The sequence below is a fragment of the Molossus molossus genome, unplaced genomic scaffold (genome assembly GCF_014108415.1).
Source record: "Molossus molossus isolate mMolMol1 unplaced genomic scaffold, mMolMol1.p scaffold_m16_p_14, whole genome shotgun sequence".
Taxonomy (NCBI): Eukaryota; Metazoa; Chordata; class Mammalia; order Chiroptera; family Molossidae; genus Molossus; species Molossus molossus.
Genome location: NW_023425349.1, coordinates 7775159 through 7794718, shown reverse-complemented (window position 1 = coordinate 7794718; position 19560 = coordinate 7775159). Strand labels below are relative to the sequence as shown.

The window sequence follows — 19560 nt, the reverse complement described above, 5'->3', positions numbered from 1 at the left end:
AAGACTGACCATGAAGGGCTCAGGGCCAGGGAGAGGAGTCAGGTTGTATTCTAAGTGTAGGAGACTAACATGATCTGGTTTACAGTTGCTTTTGTGTTTTTAGAGAGAGGGGAAGGGAGAGAGAGATAGAAACATCGATGTGAGAGAGAACCATCAATTGGCTACCTCCTGCATGCCTCCTACTGGGTATTGGGCCTGCAACCTGGGCATGTGCCCTGACCTGGAATTGATGTTTTTTAATTACTGTTGCTACTGGTTGGAAAACAAATTGAGTAGGGTGTTCTGGAAGGGTCCAACAGTGGAAATGGGCCCAGTTAGGAGGTTAGGGCAGAATATAGGAGAGAGAAGATGTTGGCTGGGAGGGAGGAAGTGGCAGTGGACATGGAGAAAACTGGACTGATAGGGAAGGCATTCTGAAGATAGAGTTGGCAGGATTTGTGATGGATGGGATGTTGGAGATGAGGAAAAGAAAAGAATGAAGGAGGATTCCTAGGTTTTGCACTTGAGCAACTGGAAGATGGTGAAACTCGGTCTCAAGAGGAGACTGCCTTATTCTTGAGTGACCTGGGGGGATGGAATTCCTGGAGAATGGGTGAATCACTCCTAGTAATTACAGTCATGTGCTACACACCACACACACGCACACACACACGCATGCACACGCACAGCCTGCTCTGTGCGTGTTCCCATTATGATTCACTCTTTCCTGCTGAACCGATCCAGAGATTTTGACTCATCTGCAGGAGCAAAGTGAAAACGGAGGTTTCTGGCTGGGAGGACATCTCAGCCAATGGGTCAGGAGGCCTGGTCTGCAGGGTGGTGACCTGGAAGGGGACCTTTCTGGGAACAGGGCTCTTGCTCCCAGACATCGGGGGGCACAGGATCATTAAGCTGCAGTTCTGGGAATGGTTACTTTGCAAATACCCTAAGAAGACAGATGTGTTCATATTTTGGATTTTCGAGTCTTCAATCCAGGAAGTGTCCCAGTAGCTACCCTCTGAGGTTGTTGAGAAGGTGGTGACAGACGTGGGCTGCCTGTTTCAGGCTTTCCGAACCTTGGCTCAGGTAGGAGGCAAGATGGGTGAGGGGGTGAGGAGATGGAAGGCAGAGGAAACCAACATTTGCACTCTCCAGTTACTCCTTCCCCAGACCGTCCTCAGTAGCCCTGCCTGCACTGCCTCTCAGAAGTTCCCAGACATGAATACTGCTGACATCGCCACCCTCATCTTTCTTGACTTCGTCGCAACTTTGGACCCTGTTTATCACCCTCTTCTTGAAAAATCTTTTTTCGCTTGCTTGGTTTCTTTCTGCCATTCTGGCAGCTGGCTCCTCCCTGACTGCTTCTGTTCCTCCCGCCCATTGGACATAGGTGTCCTGGAGCCTCTGACCCCAGTTCCCACCCTCCCCATTCCTTGGGGTGTCACTGGCTCGGAGAGCTTCAGCCATCACCTGCGTTCCCAGGGGTGGCTGCCTCCTCAGCTCTCAGCCCAGCCTCTCTCCGAAGCTCTAGCCCCGCGTTCCCACACCTGCTCCAGAGTCCTCTGCTCACATGTTCCTTTGACAGCTCACAACTTGGCACGTCTGAAACCCAACTTTGGTTTCCAGAAAGTGCCAGTGAGTGCCAGAAGCCTCTTAGCAGACTGTGCTGTGGACTTTGAGGCAATATGGCAGACTGAGCTATTGAGGAAGAAGTCTCTCCCTCCCAGCTGCCTGCTCCAAACACACAAACTCAAACACTGGATAAAATGCAACCAAATTAAAAACCAAGAAGCAAGTTGAGCCAGAAGCTAAGGAAGGAAAGTCAGCATATGCTAGACGTAAAGAATGCTCTCAGGGTCGGCATGTGAGCAGAGCTGTGTGAAGCGCCAAGGCCGCTGCAGCTGGGGACGGTTCTGCCCGCAGGGGAGGAGGGGCCAGGCGCCGACTCCGTGGGTTGCAGTTTCCTCCAGACATCAGAGAGCCATCCATGTCACCGTCAGAAAACACCTGTTCATCTGGGAAGTGCCCGCGAGAGCATGGATGACAGGTCACCTTAGAAACTGTGACCCTGGCCCGTATCTCAGGTGGCTGCGGGTCTGAGTACCACAGGACCCGAATTCTTGAATTGGTGTGGGGAATCCCAGGCGACGCTCTAACCGCTGAGCCAAACTGGCCAGGGCTGAAATAATCTTTTAAATGGATACAAAACTTGTCAGTATTCCCAAGGAGATAATCAGGCATTCCATGACACGTAATTTGCCTTTCTGTGACAGGAATTATTCACATTATAACAGTTTCTACAAGTTAACTTTTATCTGTACAGGGTTTAAAATAGCCTTAGTCAAAGACAAATACAGACAGCTAACTGGGATACCTTATAAATTTCAAAGTCACCATTTTTTCTGGTTAATGACAATCTCCATTACTTCTAATATTTCACATTATAAATATGACTTTGTAGCTTATTTTTCAGAAACTGATAATTTGTATCTAAAGGGGTGAAAATTACTTTTTTAAAGTGTCCTAGTTTCATTCCTTACTCATTCCGCACTCAGTCTGTTGAATCCATTGGTCCATAGATTAGCCACGGCACTAAAAATTCTTTCCATACCAGCAGCAGACACTGGAATTAAAGTAGGATTTTGAGCCAGTTTTACATATTTGGAGCAGCAGGCTGTTTGTTGAAAAACATTTCCACGTGTCAAGAAATGTTATTCTCTCGAGGTAATGGGACAAGATACCAAAGTCCTCATAAAGAGGATTTGGAGGGACTTCTGTTTTTTCCTCCATGGAGACAGTTTTCAGATTTGAACTATTTTCCAGAAGAGGGTGGTTTTCATTATCAGTCAATAAAGGTGCCACATACAGGCTCTCAGAATATGGTAAAGGAAATTTCCAAAAACAGCACATTTCTTCAGGTATTTGACCAAGATCTGTGGTCTTCCTGGCTTTTGACCCGGTGATTTATGAGTCCCAGTTATCCCTTGGAGCTGACACTTGGCACCATGAAAATGATTTAAAATCAATATGCAAGGGTTGGTTTTTACTTTGTAATTTTAGTTCACTTCACATATGTGGTTATAGCCCCTTTCTCAATTCTAATGTCTGTTTTTGCTTTTTGCCTTATTTGTAGAGGTTTTACCTGTTCTATTGGTATTTTATATAAATTAATCTTGGGTTTATTTATCATTTCTGTAGGCTTGGTATTTAGTTCTTTGTTTTTTACTATATGAATTTCTGATTTTACCTATTAATCAGTTTCTTATCCTCCACCCCTTTTCTAGCTTCTTGAGTTGAATGTTTAGTTGATTTATATTCTTAGTTGTTTAATTATAAAAGATTTTAAAACCATTAGTTTCCTCTCAGTACAGTTTTGGCCTCATCCCATAGTTTAACATAGAGTGTTTTCATTATTTGTGGTTTGTAAATAGTCCATAATCTTGGCTTTTACCCCTTCTGCCTGAGGATTATTGGAGTAAAGTTTTCCAAGGAATGGATTTTTAAGTTATCATTGTAGTTTTCTCATTCTTTTATTCAGCAAGTGTTCAGGCAGTGCTCCGGTGCCAGAGCCGCAGCAGGTGCAGGGAAAGGAGACGGAGCACACAGCACGGCTCCATGGGTGTGCTGCTAGCCGCTGAGCTCGGATGGAGCCACGCAAAACTGCAGCGTCGTCAGTATTATGGAAGGGCACCTCAGGTGCCCCACAGCTTCGAAACTTTACTACAAGTGGAGTCGACTGTTGTATTTAGTGAACTGTTCCTCAAGCTTATTTCCTTACCTCTTCCCGAGCATGAATGCTTTTAGTATCTGTTTGACTCAAGTAGGCAAATAGTTTATTTTCTTGTACATATATCTAATAGTTTCTTCCTTAGGCTTCCTGTAAACTCTAAAATCTAAAGGACCTTCCATTCAAATGAAGTTTTTAGTTCATGGCTCTGCTTGTAATAAAACTTTAAAACATGTATAAGTAAATGCTGTTATTTTTTAAAATGAACAAACACTATATTTTAAAAATTAAATCTTAAAAGAATTTTTTTTCAGCATAATACATGCACATTCATTTTAAAGATCACTATGTACTTAAAGGCTTAGTGAAACAAGAACACTCGTCTCTCCGTACCCCATTCATTCCCCAGAGGCACCGCTTAGCAGTTCATTAGAAGGCTCTACCGCAGTTCTGCCCCCTTCCCACCAATGTGCTTTTGTCACAGTTCTTGGTCCATTTGCTTCAGACAGTATTTGGTGACAGTGTTTAGTGGATGTTGGGTTAGTTTTCCTCATCTTCTCTCATTCTTCAAACACACTCATGTTACTGTGATTAAATCACTCGTTAAATGAATATTTAGTGTTTTAATTATTAGGAGTGTGTAAATATGGTTCTCTGTAGTCAAGTAGTAAAGTATTAAGAACATGTTCTTTCTGGAATACTTTTATGTTTCCTTAGAATTTCTAATTCCCTTAAAAAATAATTCTTACTCCAGCTACCTTCTGTCTGCCAGGTGTTACACACGCACTCTTTCGCTCACACACACTCACACACACACACGCACACACAGGTGACTCTTGAACAATGCAGGTTTGAATTTCACAGGCCTACTTATACCAGATTTCACAAAGGTGACCCATACAGTTCAGTTGACCTTTGAAGTTCAAACCTATATTGTCCGAGGGTCAACTGTGTATGTATATATTATATTATTTTATAATGTTATACATTTTAATATTATGGGTTTTTTTTTGTTTTTTGGTGGGTTTTTTTATCCTCACCTGAGGACATTTTTCCATTTTTTGTTCAGATAGAGTGGGAGGTAGAGAGAGAGAGAGAGAGAGAGAAACATCGACGTGAAAGGGACACATCGAGTGGTTGCCACCCCCACGACCCAACCAGGGCCGGGGACAAACTGCAACCGAGGTACGTGCCCTTAGCAGGAACCGAATCTGGGTTTCTCTGGACCACAGGCAGACGCTCTAACCACTGAGCCAAACCGGCCAGGGATTAATATTATGTTTTAAATATTATATAATATTTTGCTCTGGCCAGTTTGGCTCAGCAGTTGGAGTGTCGGCCTGCGGTCCAGAGAAACCCGGGTTCGGTTCGTGCTAAGGGCACGTACCTCGGTTGCAGTGTGTCCCCAGCCCTGATTGGGTCGTGCAGGTGGCTACCACGCGATGTGTCCCTTTCATGTCGATGTTTCTCTCTCTCTCTCTCCCTCCCACTCTATCTGAACAAAATATCAAAAAAAAAAAATGTCCTCAGGTGAGGATAAAAAAAAAATTATATAATATTTTACTAGATTTTATATAATATATAAACTTCAAAATGAATTTATTTGTATTATATATAATAAATATATGTTTTCTTAACAAATGTATGGTTCTATCAGGTTTTCTGTGGCACCTTCTCTTTCTCTGGACACATCTCTTCTGGGATGTGAACCAGTCATTCTTAAGGCCTGCTGTTCATCTGTCATCCCAGAAACTCCCTTTACTGCCCCTAGATTGGATCCACTGTTTCCTGTATCCCATATCTTCCTATATTTGGCTTATTCCTTTATTTTGATAGAGGAAGTTCTTAAGTAGTTTTCAAATACATGATTTGGAAATATATGTTCTAAGTTATTTCATGTTTTCTATCATCTTATGTGTTATTACTGAGAAATCAGATGCCACCCTGAATTTCATTTGTGGGCCCAGAATGGAGCACATGAGTGAAGTTAACCAGGTCCAGCCCTTCTGAATATGTGTGTATGTGTGTGTAGTGTTGGAAAGTTGGTAGGGAGTACGTATACAGAGACAAGGTTCACAGGGGGAAGTGTTAACAGGTGGAGCTCGGTTTTCAATGTAGGAAGCATGTAAATCTGACTGCCTGTGGCTGTCCTACTCTGCCCAAGAAGCCCAAGTATTGACTGAGGTCAGATCTGCAGAGCAAGTTTCAGGGACATCCCCCCAGGGCTCTAAGCTCATTCTGGCCTGGTCATATCCATGTCAGGACACAGATGATAGGCTGTTCACCGCTGTGGTGCCATGCATAATGGCACTTGACAGGCTAGGCAGGCAGGCTGAACGTGGAAGGGGACAAAGGCAGTTTCCCAGCTGGGTCAGAGATCAAGCGGTATGAGCGCTGGGCAGCAGCACGGGTCAGCTGCGGTGAGCATGAGGATAACACAGGGCTTTGTTCGACTGCTGCTGAACATGGGGGACTGCCAGGGAATTCAGTGGGGCTCTAAGTTGCATTCATAAAGAGGTGACCTCCCAATCAAGGGTACGAGGGGCCTGCTCCACTTTACAATGGGGCAGTTCAAAGCTAGGGTATCTCATTCTGATCTGGGCATATATTGTCATTTAGTGAGTTTCTCATCCTTAAATGTTCTTTTCAAGGGCCTCTCTATATAGCTTTCCTTGACACTTCCCTCACCCATATTTACTTATTATTTGTCTGGGTTCTTGGTCTCTATTTACTTGCCCGTGTTGCTATAATAGACATCTCTCTCCTCTGTGAAGGGAGTTCTCCAAGGATACTCAGACAGTGATTATGAACCTGAAATAGAAGCAATAGCCTTGGCCCCATCCTTGTTAACTAGACTTGTAAAGATCAGATGAGTCGTATATTACAAATGGGGAATGGTGTTATTTCCTGTCCATTTGTTAATGTGATAAATAACAGCTTCGAATTAGCAAGCCAGCTACACAGCCCTTGTCCTAAGCATCTGTGTAGCATCCCCACCCTGACATGTCCTGAATTTCTCAATAGGAAAAAGAAAAAAAAACCAAACTTGCTATTTACTCGCTTCAGCACTGGGACCTTCCTTTCAGCTTATTCTTTTACCTCTCCTCCTTGAAGTCCTTAAACTGTCATTGCTCAGCCGGGTCGTCACACAGCTATATCCTCTGTGGTTCCAGAGGCCAAGGATTAAGGAGGTGGGCAGGCCTGCCCATGGCAACCCAGGCTTCCTGATGCACCAGACATGGCCCGGGTCTGGGATTTGCAGACCCAGGTCTTGGGAACTTGTACTCATGTAACCTTAAGGCGTTACTTCAGTACAAAAGGCCTACTTCTCCTGGTGCTGGACTTCCCCTGGTCCTGTTCTACTTCTCTCTGCTGTTTGGCGGGGCTGAAGTCTGACAAATGTGGCAGGTTTGCTGGTCCAGGTCCTTGCACAGACCACTGGGGTCTCGACACCAAACCCGACCAAGGATTCCAGGGCCAAGGTCCCCTTCCATTATACTCCTGGGCTCAGCCATTGATCTAAAATCCCAGAGGCATCCAACTTGTGTGGCTCAGTGGTTGAGCATCAACCCATGCACCTAGAGGTCGCCGGTTCAACTCCCAGTCAGGATACATGCCCAGGTTGTGGGCCCAATCCCCAGTGGGGGGGCATGCAGGAGGCGGCCAATCGATGTTCTCTCTCATGGATGTTTCTCTCTCTCACTTCCTCTCTCTCTAAAATCAATAAAGAAAAAAAAATCCCAGAGGCAGTAGATCCTGGAAGCTAAACTTGGGGGGGCCATATGCTGTGCCAAAACCAGCCCTCTCCAAAAAAAAAAAAAGATCCCAGATCCTCTTTTTAAGCCTATTTTCCCAGCATAGACTCTTTCTCAAAGCCATTTTATCCAAGAAGACATTGCCATTTCCGGGCACTGGTCCTTGACTTGGGACATGCAGGGTGACCACAACATCCAGGTTCCTCTGCCTTCCTTCCAGAAAGCCTCCTTATGCACATTGAACCTTCCCTGCCCTGGTGACCAGCTGTACAGAGCAGAGACCTCAGTCATAAAGGCTCTTGCTTCTCTAACCTCAGGGCTGTGGATACCTGCTCCTTCTGTATTGTCTTAACTAAGTCATCACTTAGGTGACCATATGAATAAAAAGCTTGGCTTCTTTTGATTAAAATACCATAACCAGTGTAAATATGACACAGCTATAAGCCATAGGGAATCTGGAGAGGGTAGCCTAGACTAGAGAGATAGCCTGGCTAGTGCACAAACCACACAGGTGAATTGTGTGAAAATTCCCAGGGCCTACAGCAATGGCAGAGATGTTGAGAGAGAAGTAGCTGTGGACTTAGGTAAAGAGGCTGCTGTAGCTGTGAGTTACTCTGGGACATGGCACAATTTGCTTTACTCTCTGGGCTCCTTGCTCTTGTAGGGTCTATACAAGGAGGCAGGTGCTACACAGGGGAGTCTGGCATCATTTAGAGCAGTGGACTACATAGCATCAGAGGATATCTTCCAAGTGTGAGAGTCTATGAAAACTGGCAGATTGAGGCCATGACACTTGCCATCTTTGCATGAAGCTGCCTCTTAGGCTCTTCAGTTGCCAACACCCAAGATTTGGCACAGCATAGACATGGCATTCTGATGTTTCCTTTCCATCTTTGCCCACAGTTATCCTTTCTCTCTAGCTTCTTCCGGTTTATTTCTTTTCTTTCTCATACATGTGTGTTCTTCTCACCCCAGCTTTTGAATCGAAAAGACAAGACCACCTTTGAGAAATTGGACTACCTGATGTCCAAAGAAGATAATTACAAGCGGACACGGGAATATATCCGAAGCCTGAAGATGGTTCCCAGTATTCCCTATCTAGGTAGGAGTCTGAATTTGCTTATTAGTTTTTAAGAAACCTGCTCAGTACCAAATAAGATGTTTTTATAGTTTCTAGTTGAGAAATTTCCAGGAAGCAGCATGGGCCATGGATAAAGAAGTAATTAATTGGTTGGCTCCTTGGATTGAAACAGGTTGTTGATAATTCCCAAGGAGGGGAACCTTGATGAGGGCCTTGAAACAAGGGATATTCTGCTTCTCACACAAGTGACCTGTGAATCCCAAGCCTCCCAACCTGCAGCCCAGAAAGGTCACAAGACTTACTGGTTCATTCACATCCTCCCAAACTGAGGGGACTCAGGCCAAACCCCTCTGTTTTGATATTATTAATACACACACACACACACACACACACACACGCGCGCGCGCACGTGTGCGGTGTCCCAAAAATGTATACACAACTTCGAATTATTATAAAGCCAGTGTTTATTAAAATGCTTTTCATTTTCAAAATGTAATAGAATCTATAGAGACCCTGTATACATTTTTTGGGACACCCTATATTTTTATCCTCACCTAAGGATATGTTATTGATTTGAGAGAGAGAGAAAGAGACTTTGATGTGAGAGAAACATCCATAGGTTACCTCCTGTATGTGCCCTGACTGAGGATCGAACCCGAAACCTAGGTATGTGCCCTGATCAGGAATCGAACCAGAAACCTTTTGGTGCATGGGATGACGCTCTAACCAACTGAGCCACACCAGCCAGGGCTTAATATATTTTAGAAGATTTGTACCAACAAAATAATAATAATGATTATTGATTCTTCTGATTAGAAAATAACTTACTGTAGAGAATTAGGAAGAGAAAAAAATTATTATAATTTGTTATCCCACCTAGAGATAATCCTAGTTGCTTCATATCTTTTCATTCATTTGGGTACACTTAAAATATATATGTTTATTCTATTGTGAACATTTAATATTATTGCCTATGTTTCTACACAATGATTCAGTCCCATCAAAATCAAATCTGCTAATATTGACATTAAGTTGTCAAACTATCTGCACGTAGTTATGATTATTACCTTACAAAAAAGTCCTAGATTTGTTATTGTTGGGTCAAAACGTAAGCAAAATGCTGTGCCTTTTTATATATTTTTTTAAATGCTCTCCATAGAGGTGGTAACAGCTTATATTACTTTCATTGGCAGGGGATGAAATTACCTGTTTTTCCCACGTGCACAGATACTTTGTATTTTTATGTACTTTTTAATTTTCTGTTCTTTTTTTTTTAATCCTCAACCGAGGACATTTTTCCATTTTTTGTACAGATAGAGTGGGAGGGAGAGAGAGGAAGGGAGAGAGAGCGAGAAACATCGACGTGAAGGGACACATCGAGTGGCTGCCACCCGCACGACCAACCAGGGCCGGGGACAAACTGCAACCGAAGTACGTGCCCTTAGCGGGAACCGAACCCGGGTCTCTCTGGACCACAGGCTGACGCTCTAACTGCTGAGCCAAACTGGCCAGGGCAATTTTCTGTTCTTTTCTCTTTTTTTTAATCTTTGCTAATTTGCGAGGTGAAAAATGCTTCTTGTAGTTTGCATTTCAGGGTTATGCTAATTTTATAAAAAGTATTTCTATCTTTTTATGATCTAAAATAGTATTAATAACAAGAGAAATTAGGGTTTTTATAGAAGTGACTGCTAATATTTTCAGAGATCTAGTACAATTTATTGGAGATACATTTTTGACAACTTTTTTTGTTGGTACGTGCCCCGAACCGCTAGGGTGTAGCAGGAACCAAACCCGAGACTCTCTGGTCCACAGGCTGACGCTCTAACCGCTGAGCCAAACCAGCCAGGGCCATTTTTGACAACTTGTAAATTGCTTCCATGAACGTTGTTTATTTAGATTTTCTAATTCTCTTAAAGCCAATTTGGAAAATTTATTTTTAGTAGAAAATTGTTTATTTGATCCAAATTTTAAAAATGAGCCTTGGCCGGTTTGGCTCAGCGGTTAGAGCATTGGCCTGCGGTCTGGAGAGACCCGGGTTCGGTTCCCGCTAAGGGTTTGTACCTCGGTTGCAGTTTGTCCCCGGCCCTGGTTGGTCGTGCGGGTGGCAGCCACTCGATGTGTCCCTTTCACGTCAATGTTTCTCTCTCTCTCTCTCTTCCTCTCTCTCCCTCCCACTCTATCTGTGCAAAAAATGGAAAAATGTCCTCGGGTGAGGATAAAAAAAAAAAGATTAGCATAGAGTTTTATATGGTACTCTCTTACACATTTTAACCTATCTAAGGTTTATATTTGCTTTGTATTCCTAATGGTTTGCATTTTTCTTTTCTCTTTCTTTAATTTGCTTTGCCAGAGGTATGTCTGCTGATCTTCCCAGAGAATTAGGCTTTGTATTTGTTATCAGGCCCATTGTCTTCCTGCTTTCTAACCGACTGTATTCCAGCAGCCTGATGTGCGTCTTCTCTCCACATTTTAGCCCTTGCAATTGGGATGCATCTTTCAGTTGTGGTAACAAAGCATTGTGACATGGCTTAATTGGCAGTTTTTCTTAGTGGTACATAAAATAACCGTGCATCCTATAATAGATGACATCCTAAACTTGGTGAAATATGGGACTTTTGCTTTTGTCTTTTATAATTCATTTCTCCTGATTTCCTTAAAGGGTAGATGTACATTTTCTTCTAATTGCTGCTTTTGTTATATCCTGCATGTTTTAATGAATAGTATTCTCACTGATATTCTTTCAATGTTCTATAATTATGGTTTCAGTTTTTCTTTTATCCAAGTATTATTTAAGGTAGTGGTTTTTAAAATTTTCAAGCGCGTGTTTTTTTTTTCAAGTGGCCTTACTGAGATATAATTTATGTATCATCCATGTAGCATGTACAATTCAATGGTTTTTAGTATTTTCAGAGTTGCACAACCATCTGCACAATTTAGTACATTTTTATCACCCCAAAGAGAAACCCATGTCTATTAATAATCACTCCCGCTTTTTCTAGCCACCCCCCTCTGCGTTCACCCATCCTCAGCCGTAGGCAATCACTGATCTACTTTCTGTCTCCATAGATGTGCTTCTTATGGAAAGTTCACATAGATTGAATCTGTAGTGTGTGGTCTTTATGACTGGCTTTATTCCCTTAGCATTATGTTTTAAAGGTTCATCCACATTGGAGCATGTTCAGTATTTTATTCCTTCTTATTGCCAAATAATATTCCATTATATGGATATACCATGTTTCATTTATCCATTTGATGGCTATATGGGTGGTTTTACTTTTTAGCTGTTATGCATAACACTGCTATGAATGGCTTTGGAATTTTAAAATGTAGTCTTTTCTCTAACTTTTTTACATTGGTTTAGAATATGTAACATACATGCTTTCTAGGTTTTAAAAAATGTTTGAGATTTGTCTTGTGGATTAATGTAAGATCAGTTTTTATAAACGTTTCCTGGGTGCTGAAAAAGAAGGTGTAATTTCTCAAATTACTCTTATAATTACTCATGTATAATATTCAAATTATTAATTTTTGACGACTTGGTCTAAAGACAGGAATATATGTTGGACTCCCCTTGCCCTGCATTATTTAATACGTAGAAGTTTATAAAGTTGTCGACTCATTTGGATGTGTCCCCTACAAAATGATCTTGATTACATTTATTATTTGCTTTTACTTTGAAATGTTTAAGCCTGTGAAATGTTTTATTTTTCCTTTTATAAGTCTTTGATTATATTTTGGGTTTTAATCTTTTATGAGTGATCCTTGAGAACAGCATTTAGTTGAAGCCAATATGAGAGATCTTTCCTTTTAGTAGAGGAGTAAAAGTCTCACATTTGTTTAGACTTCAGCCATGTTATTGGATTGAATGTCATCCTATGCTTTCTTTTCTCACCCTTTCCTTGTTTCCTCTTATGGCTGGCTGTAACCTGCGATGTCTCTCTACTTGGTCACTGGCAAATCCCCTTCTCGGATCCACAGGTGGAGGGCATGTTGATATACAGAGCTCCCAAGCCCATCCCCACTTTGCCAGAGGCTAATCAACTGAGGGATGAGATTGATGGTATTAGGATGAGGGCAGCCTAGTGCAGTCTATTACTGGTTCTATTAGCTGCTGCTCCAGGATCGCCAAGGATGGCCTCTTCTCTCTCGTGAGAGTGATCACGAGAGCTGCCATGTATGTCTGCTTTCTCTGCGCCTGGCACTTTGCTCGGCTTTTTAGTGCATTACTGCAGTGAATGCTCACAGTAGCCTAGTGAATAAGCAGGTGCTGAGGGGTTGCCTAGGGTCACATAACTGGAAAGTGGCAGAGCCAGGACTCTGCTCAGATGGTCTGGCTTTAGCCCTAAGCTTTTGACACTGCCCTCTCCTGACTCTCCACCTCTACTGTCCAGGTCATTATTTTCCTACTCCTCCCTTGTAGTTGCCACCTGTACGTCCTCTGCCATTTATGACTTGTGGATGGCTTCCACCGGGCACTGTATAAAGCGGGATGAATTGTGATACTCTCTGTTCTTGGATCACAAAGCGGTGCTATCTTGTGTTTTCGAGGGCATCAGTCCATGGGTCTCAGCCAAGGGCAAACTGGACCAGTACATCTCCCCTTTCTGACTCATGTCCCTTGTCATCTGACCGAGCACGTGCACCCCAGATCCCCCCACTACAGAGGAGTCCTGTCCTCAGGGCCCTGGGGTCACTACAAAAGCTCTTGTTGGACTTGCAGTGGACAGGTAGCCCAAGCTGGCCCTGAGGCCCCTTGCCACTGAGTGCCTGGACAGATTCAGCCTCCTTGTCCTCGGTCACCTCACCTCAGCTGCCTCTTCATGGCAGGTGCTTCCCGAGAGACTCCGTGTGGGCCTCATTCTCCTTCAAGGCCCCCCTGCTTTTGCCTCTAAGCCTGACCAGCTTAACTGCCTTCCGTTGTCCCTCAGCCTCACAGCGATTTCCCTGTCCCCGCAGGCCAGCTGGACTGCATTTCTCGTGCTCACATCAGAATGACTCCTGGCATGTACAGGAGCCGAAGCTGCCATAGCTTCACTGAAAAGAATGAGGCAAGATCCCGTTGTGAGTCTCAGAGGGGCCATCCGTCCCCAGGTCAGCTCGGAGCCCTACTGCACCTCTGAGTGCCGTGGACAGATGGTGCCCAAATGCAGGTTGTGGTTTCAGGACTGGATTCCCCTCGAAACCCCAGCCTGTCCCAGGGACGAATTTGTTTATTGAAGGAGGAATTGTTACATAATTCCTGAAAAGTACAATATAGGGAAAAAATGTCTGAAACCATCCCCCCAACCCTCCGCCCCAGCAGAGTCCTCTCGGTAGGACTGTCCCTGGGGGAGAGGGAGTTATTCTTTGGGAGCGACTTTGGGTCCGTCCCTGGTATTTCCAGCTGCTCTGTTAGTTCCACTGCTTGAGGCCTTGAAGGCTGCCATGGCAGGTATTTGCCTCTTGCAGCAAGTGTGGGTTTACTTTGCGATGATCCTTCTAAACTTCTGTGCACCGTCCTGTGCTCACCGCTTTCCTGGGACTCTTCACCAGCAGTCGTCCTGCATTGTGTGGGTGTGTACCCCGAGTCCCTTTCATGCAGTTTGCTGCGTGGAAAGCTTTTGTACACTGAGTTCCTCATGAAATATAATTTTAAAAACACTGAGAGAGAAACGACATTTAAAAAATAAGACTCTTGCTGTGGCCTGTTTGGCTCGATGGTTAGAGTGTTGGCTCGCGGACCGGAGTGGAGGGTCCGGCCAAGGGCATGTACCTCCGTGGTGGTTTAATCCCCAGCCCTGGTTGGGGTCATGTGGGAGGCAAGCGATTGATGTCTCTCTCACGTCAGATGTTTCTCTCTCTCTCACCCCCTTCCTCCCTCCTACTCTATCTGAAAATCAATGGAAAAGTATCTTCGGGGGAAGATTTAAAAAATAATAACAATAAGACTCTTTTTGTATCAAAAACTTTCTTTTCAGTTACTTCAAAGTGTAAAAATAGTGGTGGGAAATAGTCAGGTGGGTTATTTGCAGCTTAATTTTATCTGCTGGGAACTCGTAAACGGCCAGTTCAGACCGAAATGATAACAAAAGCCTGCAAAGAGCTGTGAGAATGGCTGCCCCGTTTATTTCTAAATAGCTTTATTGCCTTGGAGAGTGGTTGTCACTACCTGTAACTCCCTCCAGGAAATAGCTAAATAAAATTAGGAATGCATTTTAAAAGGTTTAGAGCTGATTCTAAAAGTATAAGCCGTGTGGAAAATTGTGATCTCTCAAGGAACAAAAATTAGGCATTCTGACAATTCTGAATAGCAAGAACATTTAGACATTCTTGGTAAACTTACTGAGACTTCTAATATGTGAAATAAATATCTAGAACCCAAGCTATTCCTTCAAATAAGCAAATCCTTCCATCCATTTTTAAAAAGTAAGACTTTATTTTCAAAGATGGACTCTGAAGTGTAAATACAGGCATGGCATTTCTGAGTATAAAATAAACAGACCTAAACTGTTGGATTTCTAAAAGGACGTTTAAAAAGAAGAGGTCATTGTTCACAAAGGAGTGTTTACACTGACGCCCCAAAGCCCTCAGAACAGCAAGGTGAATGGGGGGCTCCTACCCTGAGCCTGAGGGTGGCAGGCCTTCTGCAAGTGGGAATGTCCTCACCCCGGTCCTCAGGTGCTCAGTAGGCACTTCCAACAGCTGATGCGCTCCTCAGACACCAGCTTTGCTCTGCTGGGGCTCACATCTCAGATCTGGTCACAGGCAGTGAACGACAAACCAGTGAGCTGAGCGCTATGAAGGGAAAGGCAAAGGAGTAAATAAAGGGGGACCTGACCCAGTCTCAGGGACCAGGGAGGGCTTTCTGGAGAGAAACCCTAAAGGGGTGAAGGGTGGGAGGTGAGCATGCCAAAGATAGCAGCTTGTGCAAGAACCCTCAAGTGGGGAAAACATGTTTGTTGGAAAACTGGCTGGAGAGATGATGATGAGGGGAGAGTGTCATGAGAAGCAGCTGGAGTGGAAGGGAGGGTGAGATCGCCTGGGGCCTAGACTATCTGAGTGGGGAGTTCAGGCTCTGCCCCCCGCCCCCGCTAAGAGCAGTTGGGAACCACGGAGAAAGGGCATGACTGGCCTGGATTTGCATTTAGCACCAGTCACTCTGTCTACAGCATGTGAATGGCTTTGAGGTGGTCAGGCTGGAGGTGGGAAGACCAGGTGGGGGACCGTGCAGAAGCCTGTGGTGTATCACTGTATTTCAGAATAGGCCGGGGGGGTGGAAAGCCCTTTAAAAACGGGTCATTTTAGAGCAAAGCCTTGGAATGACATAACACAGCTGCAGGGAGCCAGGTCCCTTATATGTGATGGAGACACATAGCATTTCCCTGCACTTTGGCTTTGAGGACCAGTGTGTGCATCTGCGCAGCGGGCCCTGAAAGCAGGGATGGAAGGCAAGCGCAGGAGCCCTTGATCCGCCTGCAGAAAGCAGGAGGGTGGCGCGGGCGGACGCCACCAGCACTTCCGCTTCCCGGGCCGTGGATCAAAGTGGCTATTGCCACCAGTTCCCTAGGATCAAGTCCGATGGCTCCCAAGTCGGCGTTACCACAATATTATCCAGCTGTCCTCAAGTTTATCAGCATTAAGGGTAATCCTTTCTCTTAATGCCCAACTGAAAAAATTCCATTCCACATGCAGTAAACCCAGTCTTTTTTCCCCTCAGTTCCCCATTCCATGTGTTTCCAAAGATCCCCAGGGAATACTCATTTGTTCCACAGATCCATCCTGGTTGCTACATGGTGCCTCAGCCACTGCCTGGCCCCAAACCTCTGGTCCCTCCCTCCAGTCATCTCCTGCCTTTCCTAACCAGTCTCTCCAGCTGGACCTGCGTGGAGCCAGGCTCCTCCTTCCTTCTCTGGGGAAGCACAGTTTAGGGATGGATAAGGGGATGTCAGAGCCACAAAGACAAGCTGAAGCCTGCGTTTTGGAATGCCTGCTCTGGAGTCCACGGGCCAGGCCCTTCTCCTTTTTGCCCGGTGGCCTCATGCTGCAGGGGCTGACCTGTTGCCCTCCTTCCCTAGCCCAGGAGAACCTTTGATCAAGTTTCCCCTTCTCCAAAATGAGGCATCCTCCCTCTCTGGGGCCTAGCAAGCAGGAAATACTGCCCTCTGACTCATCTCAAACATGCTTCTCAATCAACAGAATCATCACAAAGACACACCCCACACCCCAAATGAAGGAACCCTTCCCCACTGTTCTGTAGAGTGGTCAGCTGTACATTTTCTCACATTGCTCCCTTCCAGAAGAGAACTTGACCTTTACTTTAGTAGTCTCAGGTTTGTTACCTTAAAATGTACATTTCTCAGTCTTGCTTCTGAAACTGGGACTTCATAGTCTTGCTCAATTTTTACAAAAAAACAGTAGATGTTATTAAAATTCCCATTTTATGAATGAAAAAAAAAACAACCACCGTTTGACTTATGACTTACCCAATATCATATGCCAGGCGGATATCGAGTTTAACTCAAGATCTCATGCTCTGGCTGGGGTCCCACCCAGCCTTGCCTTATGCATCCTTCGTTTAATATCTGTTTCCATGGAGAGAAACAGTGTGGGAGGAAAACATGGGGGTGGGGGGGTGCTTCCTGCATGCTTTGCTGCCCAGAGCTGAGCACCTTGTCACATTTGTCCCTTCTGGGGCACAGGAGGGACTTGCAGCCAGCTTTTCTCTGGGTCAGGAAGTTTTGTCTGATCCCCCAAAAGGAGGAGAGAGCACAAGCCAATTTTGTGCAAGAGAATGTGTTTTCCTGGAAGGAATCTACGCTCACCAGGATGACTGCTCTCTTTGACCTTCAGGCTTTGAATTTCTAATTAGAAGCTAACAATAATAATAATAATGGCAACAAACTGTTTGTTCTTCCACCACGGTGAAAGCTGAGCAATTCACTCTCATTATCTCATTTAATCCTCCCAACACCCTTCCTCTGAGGGAGGCACTATTGTTTTAACTTATTTCACAGCTGTAGAAGCTAAGCAAGACTTTGCTCAAACCCAGGTCTGACCCCACTACCCAACCACTTGCCTTAGCGCTGCCAGGTGCTTCCTTTACCGGGTCTTTCCCCCCTGGGGAAACCAGGAGAGTGGGCTGAGAAGAGGAGTGTCTCCAGGGACTGGCCTGTGTGAACAGAGCTTTGAGATGGGAATCCAAGGGTCACTAGCTCTGAAGAAGAAAAGGGTTGGGTGGAGGAAGGACCAGTGAGTTTCTCCATCCTTAGGGCTAACCTGGGGCCATTGGGACGTCTCTGCACACTATTTCCGAGAGGAAGAGTTAAGATAGTGCCCTGAAAATCTGGAAGATGTTGTGTGAGAGATAGCTTTTCAGATGGCCACCTATGATCCCTGCCCCTGGTATTTGTGTCCTTGTATAATCCCTCTCCCTTGAGTGTGGGCAGAACTTACTTCTGAGATTGGGTTATAAAAAGACTGCTTTCTATGTTGGATGCAAGTTTGCTCTCTCTTTCTCTCTCTTGGATCACACAACCTGGGGGGATCCAGCTGCCAAGCACTTGGCAGTCCCGTGAAGAGGCCCATGTGACCAGGGACAGACTTGCCAACCACCCTGTGAGCGAGCTCAGAAGTGGACTCTACCTGAGTGGAGCCTTCCGATAAGACGGCAGCCCCAGCCAACAGCTTCACCTCATCAGTTGAGACACCCTGAGCCAGAGGCATCTTGCTAAGATCCATGCAAATTCCTGACCCACAGAATCTACAAGATAATCAGTGTTGTAAGCTGCACAGTTTGGGGGCAATCTGTTACACAGCATTGGATAGCTAATACATTGCCCGATCTTCATCACTACCCCACAGTTATTACTGTTCCATCTGCACTAGGACACAATCAGCTGTAACACTGAACACACAAAGGACTGAGATTGACCTCGAGGGCAGCAGGAAGTGCTAGGTCCCTCTGAGGTGCTCATGTTGAGGAACAGAGCTCCTGTGGGACAGAGGGCGTGGTTGCACCTGGAGAGGGGATGGACTCTGCAACTCTCTAAGGAAGAAAGGTGCCTGAGAAGGGCATGACAGTTACCCCCAGAAAGGCTGCAGGTCCCTAGTCAAGTGTATGTTGGCCTTTAAAGTGCAGGGTGTCCAGACTTTGAGAGCCAGGAATCCTGCGTGGGGGAGAACAAGGCCGCCGGGCGAGGCCGTGCGCAGGAGTGGATTCAGCACCCACTCATTTTCTTAAAAGCTTATTAAAATAGAAAAGTAACACATTTGTTGTAAAACTCATTCACACTAGAAAGAAGTCTATAAAGTAAAAAGTGAAAATCCCCTTCTTGCTCTCCTACTGCTCGGAGGCAACCACTGGTAACAGTTGGCACGTATTTTTCCAGACTTCTTAATCTACTGACACAAACACATGTGCGCAAGGGTGTGAGAGAAATACGGTGCTTTTCAACCGAAACGGGGACAGACATTCGCGTGTGTGGTTTTGCCCTTCTTGTCCCACTCACAGTGCCATCAGTGCTCAGCGGCAGCAAACACAGAAGTCATTCCTGCCACTGGCTCCAGGCACACACAGATGGCGGGTGACTTGCTGGGTGGTGCCTGGATGTGTGCTCAGTCGTTGAGCCCCAACCGATAAACGACTGGTCAGGTTGTCCCAGCTTTCTCCCTTTGACTGGTGGTGCAGTGGGGAGCATCCTTAGGCATGTATCTTCGCTCGCGTGCCCGTCAGTATTTCTGAAACATTGAATGCCAGGAGTGGAATTACTGGGGCAAAGAGGACGGGTGCCGTCATTTTGATAGCGACTGCTGGAGTGCCCTCGGCAAGGGTTGCCATTTCCAGCAGCAGTGTGAACAAGCCTGTGTTTTCCACTCTCACCAACGCTAGATGTTACCAACCATTTTTATTTGTGATAAAATGATAGGTGAGCCCTGGCCGGGTAGTTCAGTTAGTTAGAGCTTCATCCTGATATGCAAGGTTGCAGATTCGATCCCTGGTCAGGGCACATATAAGAAGCAATCAGTGAATGCATGAATAA

The 19560-nt window shown here is 45.0% G+C and overlaps 1 protein-coding gene across 2 annotated transcripts in view; it reads left to right on the top strand.

Moving 5' to 3' along the window:
* Positions 1-19560, top strand: part of RALGPS1 (Ral GEF with PH domain and SH3 binding motif 1) — a 238776-nt gene that overhangs the window by 104449 nt on the left and 114767 nt on the right. For both annotated transcript variants that reach the window (XM_036261937.1, XM_036261938.1), the window contains one exon: positions 8437-8563. In XM_036261937.1, the coding sequence (XP_036117830.1) occupies positions 8437-8563 (127 nt within the window). The remainder of the gene's footprint in view (positions 1-8436; positions 8564-19560) is intronic.